Raw genomic sequence first — 18,277 nt, 5'->3', positions numbered from 1 at the left:
TGAAGAGTTCTAAAGCATATAATTATCAATCAGTTGTTGAAGGCGTTAATGATACAGAGACCATGTGCCATCTAACATAGGATGAGAGGTTACGTGTCCTCGACGTGCTACAGGATGGTACATAACAGGTAGCTGTGGCAAGGGCAATGAATGGTTAACAGTCTATTATCAGCAGATTATGGTCTGGACTTCGTGTTGAAGAGTCTGTTGAGAAAAGAGCACGATCCGATTGACCAAGGGGGCAACAACTCAGGCTCAGGGCAGATTCATCTACACTATTGCTATCAAAAATCGCCAGGTAGCAGCAAATCAGATAAGGTCTCAAATTCAAAGGATAGTAGTGAGTAGCCAGGCTATCAGGAATCGATTGCAAAGATTTCACTTGCATGTCCGATGTCCTCGTGCCATTTACCTGTTTAGGGGGTCGTTACATTAGAGTCCGACTCCAATGGTGTCGTCACCATCAACGCTGGGATACTTAGTAATTGCCAGTGGTGGTCAGTGGAACCCCGTAATGTTCCCAGATGAGTCGAGGTTCAACGTGGACTTTCTTGACAGACGCAGGAGAATTTATCGCCGACATAACGAACGTTTCCGTGTCGATAACATCATTAGACATGATCAGTATGGGGTTGGATCTGTAATGGTGTGGGGAGGCATCAATGTTGCCGGCAGAAAAGTCGGGCTTGTTGTCGCTGGACCTGTCACAGGGCAGTGCTACCGGGACTACTACATTTTGGTACCACATGTTGTGCCCGTTGCACGTTGTTATGGGCACCGTTTCATTTTTCAAGATGACAATGCCAGATATCATTAGGCCAGGATCGTTACATATTATCTCCATCAGCAGAATATCACCACATTACCATGGTCCACACTCAGACCGGACCTTTTCCCGACCGAGCCTGTCTGGGACAGCAGGAGCTACATCAACGTCAATAACCTCCTACTAATGTGAAAGAACTTACTGTAGCATTGCAACAGGAATGGAATAAACTCCCCCAAAATGACCTGGGACGCCGTATTTGGAGTATGATACGCGGAATCTAAACTTGTCTGGTCAATCGAGGGGATTTTAGTCGTTACTAACTATGTTACACAATGTTGGTACACTGTAAATCTGCTGTGTGACCTCGTTTTGGTGTCGACCCTTATAACAACCCTGCCCTGTAAAAGGAGAAAGTTACGGAAACAGCAACAAGAAAAAACTTTACTACATCGTGTGAAAGGCCTTCCGAGTTAAATAAGACTCGTATGAATGCTGGCAATCAAAGCCATAAGGACGTTACCAGCAGAATGGGGGAGGTCCTAAACACCACCAAAACCAAGCTCAGACTAGGACATTGGAATGTGAGGACAATGTATGAGACAGGCAAGCTGGCACAGATAACATCTGAGATGAGACAGTTTAATCTACATGTCCTAGGAGTGAGTGAAAGCAGATGGACTGGATCTGGAAAGATGAGAACCACCACAGGAGAAACTGTCCTTTACTCTGGTAGAGATGACAACCTACACCGTGAAGGAGTGGCCATCATATTCAGGAAAGGTGTAGAGCGGTGTCTGTTGGAATGGAAACCCATAAATAATAGATTAATTAGCGCAAGATTAAAGGGCAAGCACATCAACACCACATTAATACAATGCTACGCACCAACGAATGACAGTAACGATGAAGACAAGGATAATTTCTATAGTCAGCTACAGGCGGAGACAGAGAAAACCCCACGGCACGACCTACTTATCATCATGGGGGACCTCAATGCTAAGGTCGGAAAGGACAACACCGACTACGAAAGAGTCATGGGAAATCAGGGGGTTGGGAATAGGAATGATAATGGCGAAAGACTGGTGGAGTTCTGTGCTATGAACAACCTAGTGATAGGAGGAACCCTCTTTACACACCCTGATATCCACAAGCTGACCTGGAACTCACCAAATGGAAGAGACAAGAACCAGATTGACCATTTGATGATCAATGGCATGTGGAGACGCTCTCTATTAGATGTTAGGGTCAAGCGGAGTGCAGACATAGGCAGCGACCATCACCTAGTGACAGCACTCATTAAGATCAAACTGAAAAAAGCTAATACTCAAACACGTTTTGACATACAGAGACTGAGAGAGAACACCGTGAAAGTTGCCTTCATCAGCGAATTAAGAAACAGATTCCAGATCTTACAAGATGCATATGATGAAGATGAGGAGGCCAATGTGGACAACACCTGGAAGCAAGTGACCCAACTATACACTGAAAGCAGCAAAAAGAAACTAGGCTTTCGAAAAAGAAACACCAACAAAAACTGGATCCAGCAGGAGACTCTAATTGCTATAGAGGAGAGAAAGAAAATAAAGAAAAAGATGCTGCAGACCAAGTCCCCACGACTGCGTGAGAGGCAAGATGAGCTGTATGGTGAGGTCAACAAGAGAGTTAAGAAGCTTGCACGACGTGACAAGAGAGAAGCCATGGACCAACTTGCAGCTGAGGCAGAGAAAGCAGCAGTACGGGGAGAGCAAGGGAGAGTATATAATATCACGAAACGAGTGTGTGGCAAATTTATAGGAAACACAGGAGGACCTATCAAAGACAAACATGGAACACTGCTGACATCAGAAAAAGATCAAAAAGAGAGATGGGTTGAACACTTCCGCGAAGTTCTTAATCGACCATCACCTGATGAAGCTGTTGTCGTACCAGAAGCCACAGAGGATCTGGACATCGACACTGACCCACCAACTAAGGAGGAGATAATGAATGCAGTCAAGACTCTTAAGAACGGGAAGTCACCAGGACGTGACAATCTTGATGCAGAGCTATTTAAAGCAGATCCTGGAATAGCAGCCACCATCCTCCAACCACTGTTCACAGCTGTGTGGGATGGAGAGAAAGTACCTGATGATTGGTGTAAAGGGGTGATTTTCAAGATCCCAAAGAAAGGAGCCCTGAGTGATTGTAACAACTGGAGGGGAATCACTCTATTGTCTGTGCCAAGTAAGGTCCTGGCCAAAATAATCATCAAAAGAATGTCAGACGTCGTTGATGCTGTATTGAGGAAAGAGCAAGCATGATTTAGGAAACATAGAGGATGTACTGATCAGATCTTCGCACTCCGCAACATCACAGAGCAGTGCACAGAGTGGCGGAGACAATTGTATGTAAACTTCGTGGACTTTGAGAAAGCATTTGACAGCATACATCGAGATAGCCTTTGGAGCATCCTACGCCATTATGGTATTCCATCTAAAATGGTCCACCTGATAAAGAGCTTTTATGACAACTTTAAATGCTCAGTAGGATACAATGACACCTTCTTCGATGTTAAAACTGGAGTCAGACAAGGATGCGTAATGTCTGCAGTGTTGTTCAACCTGGTCATCGATTGGGTCATGCGGAAGACAACAGAAGACTCTCCAAGGGGGATCCGCTGGGGCCTGTTTTCAACACTGGAGGATTTGGACTTTGCAGATGACCTTGCTCTAATGTCTCATACACACCAGCATATCCAAGAGAAGACCAACCGGTTGCAAACCTATGGACAGCAAGTGGGACTACGCATCAGTACAAAGAAGACGGAGACAATGACACTTAATGTGGAATTGCCTGCCCCTGTTAAGATCAATGGGAAGGAACTACGCCAGACAGATAACTTTATTTACCTGGGTAGTATCATTACACCAGAGGGCGGCACAAAGGAGGACATACACAGCAGACTGGGCAAGGCCAGGAGAGTATTTAGGGAAATGAATAACATCTGGAGGTCTGCACAGTACAGCACCAGCACCAAGCTGAAGCTTTACCAGAGCTGTGTTGTGTCAACTCTCCTTTATGGATCGGAGTGCTGGAGAATAACGGAGACAGATCTTGGCAAACTGCAATCCTTCCATACCACCTGCCTCCGCCGAATACTCAGAATTTTCTGGCCCGATAAGGTAACAAATGAAGACCTGCTGAGCAGATGCAAACAAGAGGACATGGGTACCATCATAACCAAGCGCCGATGGAGGTGGATTGGACATGTTCTCAGAAAAGACCCCCAGTCAACAACTAGAACAGCACTGCATTGGACACCAGAGGGCAAAAGAAAGAGGGGGAGGCCTAGAACATCATGGCGAAGGACAGTAGAAGGCGAGATGAAGGCAATGCACCAGACCTGGGGATCGTTGACAAGGCTAGCCCAGGACAGGCAAGGGTGGAGGAATTTTGTTGCTGCCCTACACACCACAGGGTGTAAAGGAAGATGATGATGATGATCCTTTTCTGACTGTAAAAGGGGTTTTAAATAAATTGACAAATGCTTCCTTTATGTTATCTGTCATTTGTTTACTTTCTGAACTTATGATCTTTTTTTTTACCTCAGGTCTTTAACCTACTTTTAAAGATAGTTCCAACATGCCATAAATCATTTTCATTCAAAACAATATGACCATGAAAGTGCGGAATCACAATTTTTGTTTTTGCTGCTTTTCTCATCTTGACATAGTGTCATAGTTTTGATGTGACTTCACATTCCTAATGGGGCGCAACAATGTTTTTTAGGTTGCAATGAATGTCCGAGAGGAATCGATCTTCATATTTTATGGTTTTGTCATTTCTAATCTATAAAAGAGGCCTAAATATACTGCTAACGATTCTAGAATACCATAAATATGTGTTTTATCCGAGGGGTTTTCTCACTTTACATAAACTGCTTCAATAGCGTACCAGCATTAGAAAGGGCCCAATGTGTCCGATGGATGACCTGATCTTGTTTCTGCGTTCCTTTGTTTTATTCCAAAAAAGCAGCCAATGTCAAATGATTTTATCTTGTCAGGTCAACTTCTATATGATTTTAAGCCCTTCACTGCAGTAAAATATTTTGTTAAAATCATATAATGTGTAATGGTTTCTGGCTGTACCCCAATTAGTAAAACCAAACAAATTCATTATTTGATCAATTAAGTGTAGTCTATAAAGTACAGTGTAACCCATTCACTGCGACAAAAAAAATCTCAACGACTCCGATTCGATCAATCTTATTAATGTTTATTTAACAAAAAGAAAATCGCATCGAAATAATATATCATTGCGAAATAATTCAATACTCGTAATGGTACTTTCATTTCAATTTAGTTGAAATCTATAGCGTTACGATTAATTATTCAGAACGCTAGTTGTCAATTTCTGATGTTTATAGTATGAATAAACATACAAAATATTATTTTAAATAAAATACTAGTAAACTGTATACCGGTAGTGGATTCGTTAAAAGTGGGCTTCACTGTACACATTTTCATTTTTTTATTTCCATTAGGGTCAATTAATTTGTTATCGAAATTACACATACACTAATATTTGAATCAATTTCCACTGTTCTCATCCCGTTTAAAGCATTGTTATTGACAAGGATAGAGTAGAGTCCGTGGATACCAACTTCAATACTTAATACAATTAGAATCATTGACTAATGACTTCGATTAAAGGTTCTATAAAAAATGTGTAATTGAAGCATTATAATTGGCGAATTTCGGACACGTTTTTTTTTCTTCTGCTGCTGTTTATTTGTCGTACTTCTGAACTACAGAATGGAAGAACAACACAAAAAATCCTCCACCTCCATCAGACATCTCGGGGGTGCGTTTGTAGGTGAATGTTCTATGCATGGAATCGGACACATTTTTCAGAGACCTTTCTATCGCGGGTAAGTATTGTTTACTCTTGTAAGTATTTTGTGTTTTCTCGCTTTTGTCAGCAATATTTGTATTAGAAATATTTGACTCTTTTTCTTTTGAGATTAATCGTATGCGTATCAAACACTAAATTGTAGATTTCGGGGCTAATTAGAATTTTAGAACCTTTTTGTTCTGATCACAAACTTTCATATCAGTTTTAAAAAATCCTTATTATGCTATTAAAATTTTGTTTTGAATATTTAAAGAAAGGCACTTTGGAGTGGAGTTTTTGCTTCGATATTTAAAAGTTATTTTGTTTATCAAAACACTTGGTACCACAATTCATCGTTAAAAATTCACTTTTTAGTATTTTGTGGCGGTCATCCGGGTTCGATCGCCGGTGGCCTGATAGCTCAGTTTGTCGAGCACCTGACCGGAGTTTCAGGGGGCCCGGGTTCGAAACCCGGTCTGGTCCGCTGCATTTTCTTCTCTCCCGTAACAATTTTTATACCATTTTTCTTATCTGAAGGGGTGCCCGCGGTGGTTAGAGTGTCTGCTCTAGAGTCTAAGTAATTAATTGATCCTTACGTCGCGGGTTCGAATCCCACTGTGGGACATGGAGACCGGATCTTCGGATGAGACCGTATAAACCGAGGTCCCGTGTCGCAGTAGGTGCACAAAAAGCACGAAAAAGATCCATCACTGCTCAATGACCCTAAGTGCCGAGCATATGTAACGGTGGATTTTACACATAGGATTTTGAACCGGCAAGTGATGGCGTCTCCAAATGGGTGAAAATTCTCGAGAGGGACGTGAAACAATATACAATCAATCAATCAGTCTTATCTGAAGAATTGTCTTTTCTTCAGAATCAGTATCTTTTAAAATTGTTATGTGAATGAGCTGGATCTCCATTTAAGCCCCCTCCAGTCGTTTAAATTCTGTAAAACAAACGAGACGTACAAATTGACAGACAGATGCAGAACCCGATTTTCATCATTGTTCACTTGTTTCATGACACTTACTGGCAAAAATAATGCACATGTATTAACAAAGCATAAGCTGCAGATCCGTCGAGAGGTCGCTGGCATTACAATAGAGATGGACAACCAGACAGCAGCAGTGTCATCCACTTTTTATACATGTATATTTACTGTGAAATCACCAATTTTCGTGGGGTTTCATTTTTTTTTATATCAAGGTATGAAGAGACACATGAATTTATTTCCACCGCGAAATTTAATTTTTAGCATATATCTTTACGGAAAAATTCTTTAACCATGAAATTAAATCCCAATGAACAAATATATCTTTCTCAATCCACGAAAAGTTGATTCCGCGTAAAATGTATGCCTTTTTCGATTAATTTTCTGCATTTTGATCTGCCATCTCAAAATATTACAAATGGTGTGTCCCATGCTTTTTTTTTTACTCTTTTTACGACAAAAAAGATTCTAAACCGTTGTTAATTAGTAGTCCTCTTGGAAGAAATTGAGACCATAATCGTATTAATAGCCTTTTTTATATTGCCATAAAATGATTTTGGCTAGCAAGGCCATTCAGTGCAACACACATCTTGCATTAGATGTACATGCAATTTGTTATGAAAGTAGTGAAAGAAAATGTTAACAACACAAGGCTAAAATATTTTGAAATACTTAAAAATGAATCAAGAAACAGGTCCTCTTTTTGTGCGCAATACTAGTAAATAAACTTTTTTTTTTATCAATGGGTGATACTGTTAGTAGCTCTCTGATTATTCATCGATTTCTCAGACCAGCTATATACAGTTCTGCAGCTAGCAATGCATTTTTTATGGAAAAAGACTTCGAATCGTCCTCTTACATCTTCTTGACAAAGCACAATAACGCCACTGGCATATCTGCAAAGATATGCTAAGTAATGGATAAAACCAAACAATAAATTCTTTTTTACGAATTCAGATACTCCCTAGTTTATCCCTCTTCTTGTTTCTTCAGGATTATTTGGTTTGTGGCTGTGGGTGTGAGCACGGGTTATCTTCTTTATCTTCTCTACAAAGAATGGATCAACTACCACCAATACCCCTTCCTGGCCATTTCCTCCGTAAAAAGCGTGTCAAGTATACAATTCCCAGCAGTTACCTTTTGCAATTTGAGCCCCTTTAATAGATCAAAAGTAGCATCTGACCCACGAGACGAAGTTTATCACTTATCACTCTCAAGACTAAACAACTTAGTTGATGAGATCAACTGGACGGATCCTTACTATCAAAACAACGGATATTTTGCGCCAAGGACTTTCAATGACGTGGCAAATGAAACGCTGGAAATAAACAGCGTTGTCAAGTATATAACGTTTGACGGAAAAGGCGTAAACCTTAAACATGACCTAACGGAGAAAGTGGCATCCAATGGTATGTGTTACACGTGGAACAGTAATGGATCCGTGACTACAAGTTCTACTGGATCATCTTTCAACTTCATAGCTCTTCTCAGCGTCAACAACGATCAGAATTACCAAAACACTGACTGCAGCAATGGATTTAAGGTAGGAAGTTTTATTAATTCCATAATTCAACGATTTAATCTTTTACATTGAATAATTTTTTTTTGAAAATAACTGAATAAACTGATTGGCTTTCTCATAATTTTTAAACGCAGGCACTTTTAAAAAATCACACTTTATTACTACTCAAATGTTATTGCATTTTTTTAAATGAGATTTTTTTTTCTGTAAGCATTAGCTTTCCAGCGAAAATATCCATATACATGTACTGAGAACATCGAAAAAAAGAAATCTCGACCATCTCCCCGTCGCTTTGAGAGGATAAAGGCCGTAACCGGTTTACATGTACACCTTTATGTTGGTGTATTGCCGGATGGTCGATCAAACTTTACAATACCATGGGACAAATAGTAGTTCTTGGTTTAATAAGCAGTAAAGTGGCATCCACAGTGACAGGAAATTTTGCTGTTGATCAGCCTTCGCCAAAAGTGCCCTCCTTATACAGATTATACAACATATTCTGTTTCAGTGCTTTTTATAATGACTTGAGTAACCCGCTTGTCGCAATGGAAAGAGTGTCTGTCTTAGAGTCGCGGAATCAGATCCTTACATCGCGGGCTCATAGTGGAACGTGAAAAAAAAACGGTCCTTCGGAAGAGACTGTATAAACCCAGGCCCCATGTCTCAGGTGTTGGCACGAAAAAGATCCCTCACTTCTTCATGGCCCTGGGTGCGAAGTACATGAAAAAATTTGCAGCTCTCCACGGGCAAATGAAGGAATCTCCATATGAATGAAAAATGCTCGAGAGGAACAATAAATAATAATCAAATAACCCATTGATTTTTGGGTAAAGAATGCAAATTTCTCCAACTAAAGACCTCTTCATGATAGCTTGTGTTATCCAATCCTAGATGGGTTTGGACAACTCTTCATAAACAACATATCGTGTGAGCAGTGTTGCGAGGTTTGCTCTTGAGTCAAGGAGTGAGAAATTGAACTCTACGTTGCTGTTAGTATCTCACTGCGGAACGTGGAGATTGATCCTCTGGATGAGACCGAGGTCCCACATTGCAGTAAGTGCTTGTACAAAATAGATCCGTCACTGTTCAAAGGTCCTAAATGCCGAGTATATTAAAATTTGTATTTCTCCAATGGCAAGCAGTGGTGTCTCAATATCGTAAAAATTCGAGAGAGGGACGTTTTACAACAAGCAAGCAAGTTTGAAAAAATCATCAAACAATGCAATTTTTGCATGGTAATCCTGCTTATCTAAGCAACAGCATTAAAATCTCAAGTTTAAATGAGAAAAGCTTCTATTTACCAACCAAACCAACGTTTTGCAGGAATATTCTTATAACTTTTTGTCAAATGAACACGACATTTCTACTCTCCTTTGTATGCTCTTTCTTCAGAGTGGTATTAGTACACACACATCTATTTTTTCAGAAGGACGACTTGTATATTCTAATGTACGAAAATCTTATATCCATGCCTTTGGTAACACGCGACCCAATAAAATACATTATTTTTAATGTTATTTCTCGTTTATGAACCAATTGAATTTTCTTATGAAAATATTTTCTGCTCCAGCTAGTATTTCCAAAGACCAAACTATTTTTAAGCGTGGATTTTTCTGAAGAAGCCTAGTAATAACCTGTAACTCATTGCATGATGCCCGGATTTAACGTCCTATCTTTTCGTAAATACTAGTATAAAGTGGCCGGTGTGACGTAGTGGTTATCTAGAGTGTCTGCTCTAGATTCGCAAAGTAACGAATTGATCCTTACGTCGACGGGTTTGAATCCCACAGTGGGATGTGAACAATTATCAAAAGGGACTTAAAAACATATATACAATAAGTATATATACATATACAGACAGTTATATTCTGCTAAATAATGGTCAGTCCATTTGCTTCTGGGTTTTTGTATATGCCTCCTAATTAGGACCCAGGTTGCCAGTTCGCTGCCATCTAGATTATGCTGGGTGGTGCATCCTTTATTGACATCATCTTTTACATATATTTTACCTAAAAAACCACGTATCCACAATAATCTATATATACATATACACTTGGTGTCTCCTAGGTTCCAATTTCGCCTAAAAGTCTTCTTTCTCTCTTAATCAAAGTGTTTGTCGATTCATATTCATTTATGTCACTGATTCCCTAGGTTTTATTCATTCTCTTCATATACACGACAACCAACTTGTATGGGGAATAATCATGTCTTTTATTATCGATTGTCAAATAGTTCTCTTAGTTCCCAGTATTTGTCACTTTCCCACTCTATGTTGCAAACTACTTCCCAGGACAATGATAATTGGTAATGATTATTCTCTTGACTGCAGCCTAAAATCTAAGACCGGATGGACCACATCAAGAAATACGAGAATTCATTCAAAACTTGAAGCACCTTGACAAACACAATCTACATTGTCCTTCCCGGGATTTTACTCTGCATTAAAAATTTTAGCGAGTGTTGCTCTTTCTCCACTCGACTTGATGTCCGATGATTCTGTTGGACCCCACCTCAGCAAATTGGTCGGTAATAAAACAGACCATTTGAACATTCACTCTGTTTCCCGAATTCGACATTCTGGAGTTTAGTTCTTCCTCTCAAAGCCTCAAAGACATATATTGTATTGTATCTTACAATATTTTCCATATCTGCTGCATGTAATGAGAATTTTCTCTGCCTTCTGTAAAGTGGTATGTACTTTTCTTTCGTTCTGTTCTTATCGTTCTTGCCACTGCTTCTCTTACCTACATCCTTGGATAATCGAAACTTTGAACTCTCTTGCTAGTGTTGAAATTGACAGCTAAAGATTCGCAATTCTGCTATTGGACTAACTGAAGTGAAACTAGGTGGACCTCCAAACTATCTATGAAGATATCTATTATCCTTTGTGATATGTAGCAATTTCAAAACAGAATGAGCATCCACACAAGCCTTGCTGAGTAGGACAGTCTTTTTGATCTGCTGCAGCCATTTTGAAAGGTTCTTAGTACATTTTTAATATGTTCTCAGAGCATCCCGCTTTGCCAAACCTTTAACTGAATGATAGGTGGATTATCTACATTCTGCATTTTAACTGGAAGGGAAGGACTTCCTCTTTTAATGTTTGTTGCACATCGATCCATCAAGAAATTTTTACTCATATTGAGACGCCGTCACTTGCCGTAAGAAGGCTTCAAATTTAGACCTGTATCTGGCACTTAGGGCTTTGTATCAATTAGGGATCTTTTTACTTGCTAGATCTTACTGTGACACGGGACCTAGGTGTTCACTGTCTCATCTAAAAGAACGGTCTCCACTTTGCACAAAAGGGATTCGAACCCTTGACGGAAGGACCAATTCCTTTCTCCGTAACTCGATAACTAATGCTCTTAACAATCCGTGACGCTGGCGACATCAAAGTTTTACACAAATGTGAATCTTTCATTTTATATGTTTATGAAACATATGTAGATTACGAACAGTATTCCAGATCAAAAGTCAATAAAACAATACAAAATAGGAGCAGAGCAAACACGGACCTCCAAAACATCAGGGGTGGGATCAGATGCTATGGAGGAGTGTGCATCCCCTGTCAACCAGTCACATCGTCGTGTGCTTCTTGTCATGATCGGGAAATAAAGGAAAATCCGTCGTCAGTTAAGTGTTTAAATAATGGACTAACAATTAGTATAAAAAGAACGTCAGTCAGCATTTGACTCGATGATAAATTGTATTTGCTGACAAGGTAATTGTATCGACCATAGAACTTAAGAAATGATGACTTTAAACGAGACTGCTGATATTCTTCTTTAATCAACTTGTTTGTCAATAATTAACCTCTTTCTAGAAATTGTTCATACGTAGAGCATTCTCTTGCGTATCGAATCAACTGATATGCATAAAAATCCGTATGCAGATGATGAAGGTATATTGCTGCATAAGTAAGGGAAGTTGACAATAGAAAAGTTAAAGTCATCACGTTTATCAAAGAAAGTAAAATATCCAAATATGAAAGAGATGTGTCAGACTCTGTGGTATATTTTATCTCAAGCTCACCAGGAATATCGTATCGACATAACAATGGAAATTACAATTGTTAATTGACAACACTTCGTCGACATATCTAAATGTTGAGATGAAGGCCACAGCAAGTGTTTTCGACTTTTCACGCATAAGATTTTGCACAAAAACTGCTTCATATGAATACAAAAATAGGTCTGCAAAAAACGGGGCAAAATTGGTAACCATGGGAATTCCAATAGATTGTTGGAAGACCTTGTCTCCAAAAACAACATATATATTGTCAATCAGAAACTCAAGCATCTTTTTGATGTCGACTTCAGAGTACTTGTGTGTACAGTTAGAATGTTTTTAACAAAATAATTTTGCAATTGACCAATGACAAGGTAAGTAAATTTACGAGTTCCATTTCTATTGAAAAAGCAGCTGTCAATGATATCGAAAAATCTTAACTTTAATTTAACGTGGGGAATGGTTGTGTATAAAGTTGAAAAGTCTTAAGTTTTTAAGCTGTTGATTTTGGTAAAATTTTGTGATATCAAATTGTCCCAAAGTTCCTACTGCTCTTCTTTGGCAAGATGATGATACTCCTATCCTCTTAATCTTCTCAACCATCTGCCTCGACATCCTTACGGGCATTTTTGTTAACCTTTATGAGAATGCCGCTTAGCCCTGGTTCCGATCCTGATCGTAACTTATTCATAAACGCACAAATTTCTTTCCATTGTCAGGTCTTTTCCTGGTGATTTTTCGTTGGTTCATCCACTTAAATTATCGTATACCAATTCCAAAATTCTTAAATGGTATCCATGAAATATACGGAGATATCGAACAGTAGCGTCTCTATAGTCTGAAAGTTACCACTGTTAGAGTCTTGATTTTTAGGAGAAACAACACTTCAAGTTTTGATAGTGAAATAATTTTGCCTTTGGAGTACGCTAGACATTTGGCTTGGTTTGTAGCTTCTCCAACAGTAAAAATGAGCTCGTCACCTTTGAGAAATCCTGTGTTCCATAGGTCTATTAGCATTTTCTAATGTACACTAAGATAAGTTTATCCGTATAATACTGGAAGGTTGGATTTTTTGAAATCATTTTAGTTTCCATACTTGGTCTACTTGTAAAATTGTAATCACTTGTGATTGTATGAAGGCTGTAAGTGGATCATATGCTATTGTTACAGGTAGCTGTGCACGATCCTCTTGAAGACCCAGCAATAGAGAACAGCGGCTTTCTCGTTCCACCTGGAAGGATAGCTTTAGCAAAACTATCTAAAACAACGGTTAGAACTCTAAATATAAATTTGAAAATGACGTATAACAGAAACATTGTTAAGTTATTTATGTCTATGCATTTGTAAGCATCAAATTTTCTCCATTTCAGTATTCATATCTCGGTCCCCCTTTCAAAGCTTTTGGTGATACTTACTGCGATGATCCGAGTTCTCCAGATTTTACAAATCCGGTACATCCAGCACCATACAGCATTAATGCTTGTAAAAGGAAGTGCGAAAGTGACCTGATGTTTCAGCGCTGTGGATGCATTACTTTGGGGTCGAATGGTAGTTATCTGGAGTAGCAAAATACAATTACTACTGTGGTTTCATCACTTTTCGTTGCCATCCATTTTCGTGGATTTCGTAAAGCAGACGTTTTCGAGGATACGTAATTTCGTGGACGAAAGCATTATCTATAAAATAAATAACACATTTCTCAATTTAATGAACATATAATTTCGTGGATCTGCTGAACAATGAATTCTTCGAAAATTGGTACTCAACGAATATTTATGAAAACACTGTATTTATTTAAATCTTAACTCATTTTTTCTCTTTATTCACGAAGAAATTTAGGTTGTTTTACAAGAAAACATTTTACAAAACTTTACTGACAGGCAGATGCGAGTTTTGCAATATTTCATATTTCTTCATGAGACATCGTTAAGAATTATAAGCCTGAAGACGGTCAAAAATATTCTTCTGGTTTTGAATATTTTGTTGTTGCAGGTGATCACACCATTTGCTCCCAATACCAATATCATCAGTGCCTTTACAATTCATCATATCAGAGTAAGTCATAAATAGCCATTTATCGCCATGGATTATTTTAACATCTTTTTTCTTTGATAAAGTATTTTGTCTGTTACAAAAAAGAGAATATTTTTCATGAAAGAGTTAATTTGGTGCATCAATTTTACAACTGAAGAACTTGATAGGAAAGAACATATTGTTTGAACGCAATCATATCCTGGTTACAGACACAAGAAGTGCTACCACATTCTCTACATGTGACTGTCCCGAGCCTTGTCAGCAGACGACTTATAACGCTCAGATGTCGTATGCTGTGTACCCGACAGAAGATACCGCCAACTTTATGAGCAAAAAAATGGGACTTCCAAAAGACTATTTCAGGTAAAAGCAAGGCATTCTTTAAAATGGACATGATTTTGTTTATCCACACATGTGAGCTAGTTTTTCTCCTGGTGATGTCATTGTTTTCCTTGAAGTCAGCTGCTGCTGTAAGCTTTATAACCTTTAGATGGGTTCCCGCTTTCAGTTAGGAAAATATTGGCGACAGAGGAACGGTACTCCGGTGGAGACGCGAATCCGCGAGAGTACGAAGATGCGACGGCGAAGCGTGAAGAAGTGATACTTAAATCGCTCTTTCGCCTTTGCAACTTTGTACTTTCGCCTTAACATATTCTTGTGTGGAGATTTTCATCACGATGAATTGTGACTTATAGGGCTAAAATCAGCGAGTTTTGAAATAACTTTGTGTAGATTTATTATATACTGATGGAAAATAATAAGAGAACGCATAATTACTGTTACCTAATGTTTGGCATGTTTCATATGTTCAAGGATCTACAATGTATGTAGCTGTTATAGACTGAAAATGTTGAAGCTTACTTTAACTCATAAAGAAACTTTCCTATTGAAAATTGATTTTCGTGATTTTCATTCATGATTACGTCCATTTAACACTACAAAATACACGACCATTGTCAGTATACCCGTACTTTGAGAATCATGCCAAGAGAATGCCTTTCTGAAAATCAAAAATGACAGGTATTAGTTGCACTAACGGAGTTCAATCAATATTCCAGACTGCCATATAACAAATTGATTTCACGTCTGTGGAACCGGTACTTCTAGAGAGTGAGCGTAAAAATTCCAGGTGGTTCTTCCAAACGTAAAACAACAATGCGTAATGATCATGAGCTGGTACTGCTCTCCCTGCTTAACAGATTCAAGTCAGCATAAAAAATAAACTCTAAGTTCAGGGCAGCAAGAGGAATAAGAATTTGTGACCGTACTGTCAGAAACAGACTTAAAGCAGCGGGCCTTAAGTCATGTCGTCCTGTTGTGGGAGTTAGGATGACTGCTGAACACAGGCGTCTCATCAGGTCATGGGCTACACAACATCAAGCAAGACAACTTCTACATTGGCGCTATACAGGTTCAGCGATGAATCTTGGTTCACTTTGGACTTTGCAAACGGTCGAATTCGCGTTTTGCGACGCCTTCGTGAACGTCATCATCAGTGTACCTTCAAACAACGATTTCTATGGCGGTGGATCGGTGATGGTATGAGGCAGCATAATCTACGACCACAGAACTGACCTTGTTCGACTGGATGGAAAGGCGACCAGTGTCAGATACGGAGATGAAGTGACGCGGTCTGTTGTTATTCCTTTCAGAGTGGGCATACATTTTGAGTTTCAACATGACACTGCTCGATCCCACACGTTTCACGTCAGCAGGGTTTTTCTGACGCCTAACAACATCAGGATGTTGCGATGGCCTTCCAAAAGTCCAGACCTTAACTCTATTGAACACTAGCTCTGGGTTGTTCTCGGGCGTCGGTTGAGGGATAGTGATGCGTTGTTCCAGGCTCGTCGAGAAGAGTGGTGCGTAATTCCTCGAGCTGAGATACGGAAGTTGATACAGAGTTCCAAGACGGTATGAGGAAGTGATCAAAAAGCAGGGAGGCCACACCAGATACTAAAATTCCACTTGTAATGCACATATTTAATGAAATGTACATGTACTTGATCAAATACAACTGACACTAAAGCAAATTTTACGATTTAAATATATGTGTTTTCTTATTAATTTCCATCAGTATATTTCATTGCACTCTCGCTCCTTCGCCTTTAATTGCTAGAAAGGCCAAAGTGCGAAGACACCTACGGAACACCTAGGTAGTAGCTTATTGACGATAGTGTACGGTGGCTTGCTTCAGAAAGTCTTAAGACTAAATATTTTGTCCATTTACGCACTCGGTAACCGTGGATGTCATTGGTAACTGTTATTGAAGAGGCCTCCGACACACAGGGAGGACCCATTTAAGCTTCGGGACAAAGCTTCCCTGAGTCGGGGAAGTGTAGCGGAATAGTATGTAAAGAATTTACGCTAACTCGGAAGTGTGCTATCTTTTTTAGTTAAGATTCCCTGAGTTAGAGAAGTGTAGCGGAATAGTACGTAAAGAACTCATACTGCCTCGCTAGTGAGCTAGCTTTTCTGGTGATGCGGTAGAGTCTCCCTCGATTTCAGGCAAATTAAGCAACGGCTAGACAGTGGTGTAGGTGATAGCGGATAGGTGACCGCTCCATGAAGCACTGAAAACATGAATACAAGTGCTGTAGAAAAAATAAAAAGAGCATTGACAAAATCTTAACCTAGAATAAACATGAACAAAAATAATAACAATAGCTCTCAGTTGATTTCAAAAATAAAAGCAAGAAGCCAAAAACATTACTCTCTAGCATGATAAATGTTATGAACTTTATGTACTATCTTCCCTGTTGTAGTGAAAATTTCGTTGAACTCCACATCCACTTTGATTATCTACAAGTACATAAGGTGGAGCAAGTGCCGCTGTATACGTCTTATCAAGACATCTTGTGTAAGTATTGTGGAGTAGGTATTATACAAACACAACGGCTAAAATAACCTCTCCAGATTACTTAAATTCCTGACATGTACATCTGTAAAAGACAATGTGTAAGTCTGACTCAAGTAGGTGGGTGTTAATATCATTTAGGACACAAAGCCTGTCCATGACATATATTTTGATAAATTGATTCCCATGTGTTCTTTTCTGGGTCCTTCACACTACTGATTAACATCATGGATTTTTTAAAGATAGTTGAATAGAATATCTTATTTGGTTTTATTTCCTGTAGTACAACTCTTTTTAGATTTGTGCATGAAGTTGCTTTTTAAAATATCAATTAAAACCATGCATCAAACTGAATTTGACATGTTTGCCTTTCTTTGCAGCCAACATTGGAGGGCAGATGGGGTTATTGCTGGGAGCCAGTCTTCTGTCACTCCTTGAATTTGTGGAATTTTTCCTGAACTGTGGAATTTTTCTTCTGAGAAAAGGCTTTTACAAAGCTCACAATAACAAAGTGAACAAAGAAAATTATTCAGAGGATGAAAAAATCAAGAATTAGAAAAAGGATTCATCAATGGAATATCTTATTAAATCATTCTGACAATATACACTCTAAATGTGGATGAACTGCCAAAGCCATATACATGTAGGACAGCCAGTTCAGTCACAATTTTTTTTTTTTAGTTTTGACTATGTATGAATGAAATGTACAAAAATTCAAATCACAGCATTAGAGCTCACAAGCAAAAAACAAGAGGAATGCTTTGTACAAATTTATTCTTGGTAGAATATTTGTTCCTACTCTGTGAAATCTCATCACATGGTGATGTCCCACAGTACAGACAAAATATAACAGTAACAATACACAGTCACATAACAAAAATCAAGTCAACAGACCACAAGGTTAGTCACACAGTGCACAAATCCATACACATCCCCATCTCTGCATGTTTTAAATGAACTCCATCACTATCAATATTTCTACAAGACTCTCAGGTATCTCCAAATTAAGTAGATGTTAAAGTATGGGCATGCTCAAAGTCCAATACATACACCACTAAGTCACATCTCACATCATAAGACTTGATTTCTGATGACACAGAGTTTACAGTCAAGGACAAATTCATAAAACACCAGACACGGGATGGCAAGCTATATATAGGTATACAGTGAAGCAGAACATTGCACATAAGGACCCTGGAATTTGTTCACTTCTCTACA

General features: G+C 38.9%; 2 protein-coding genes across 2 annotated transcripts; both read left to right on the top strand.

The window, feature by feature from the left end:
- Nucleotides 1-1,296: 1,296 nt before the first annotated feature.
- LOC134270918 (craniofacial development protein 2-like) lies at nucleotides 1,297-3,069 on the top strand. Its single transcript, XM_062753171.1, has one exon. It carries the CDS (start codon nucleotides 1,297-1,299, stop codon nucleotides 3,067-3,069), a length of 1,773 nt encoding a protein of 590 aa, XP_062609155.1.
- A 2,493-nt stretch (nucleotides 3,070-5,562) lies between these two features.
- LOC134270928 (acid-sensing ion channel 1C-like) lies at nucleotides 5,563-17,980 on the top strand. Its single transcript, XM_062753189.1, has 8 exons — nucleotides 5,563-5,678; nucleotides 7,629-8,178; nucleotides 13,339-13,437; nucleotides 13,539-13,716; nucleotides 14,161-14,223; nucleotides 14,412-14,565; nucleotides 16,968-17,062; nucleotides 17,440-17,980. Exons 1-8 carry the CDS (start codon nucleotides 5,563-5,565, stop codon nucleotides 17,613-17,615), a joined length of 1,431 nt encoding a protein of 476 aa, XP_062609173.1. The 3' UTR covers nucleotides 17,616-17,980.
- The last annotated feature ends 297 nt before the right edge of the window (nucleotides 17,981-18,277 follow it).

This window comes from Saccostrea cucullata, unplaced genomic scaffold (genome assembly GCF_032062105.1).
Source record: "Saccostrea cucullata isolate Sc308-1 unplaced genomic scaffold, CSIRO_AGI_Scuc_v1 ctg681, whole genome shotgun sequence".
In the NCBI taxonomy this organism is placed as follows: Eukaryota; Metazoa; Mollusca; class Bivalvia; order Ostreida; family Ostreidae; genus Saccostrea; species Saccostrea cuccullata.
Note: the sequence above shows the minus strand (reverse complement) of the source record. Positions and strands in the feature narration are given on the sequence as shown.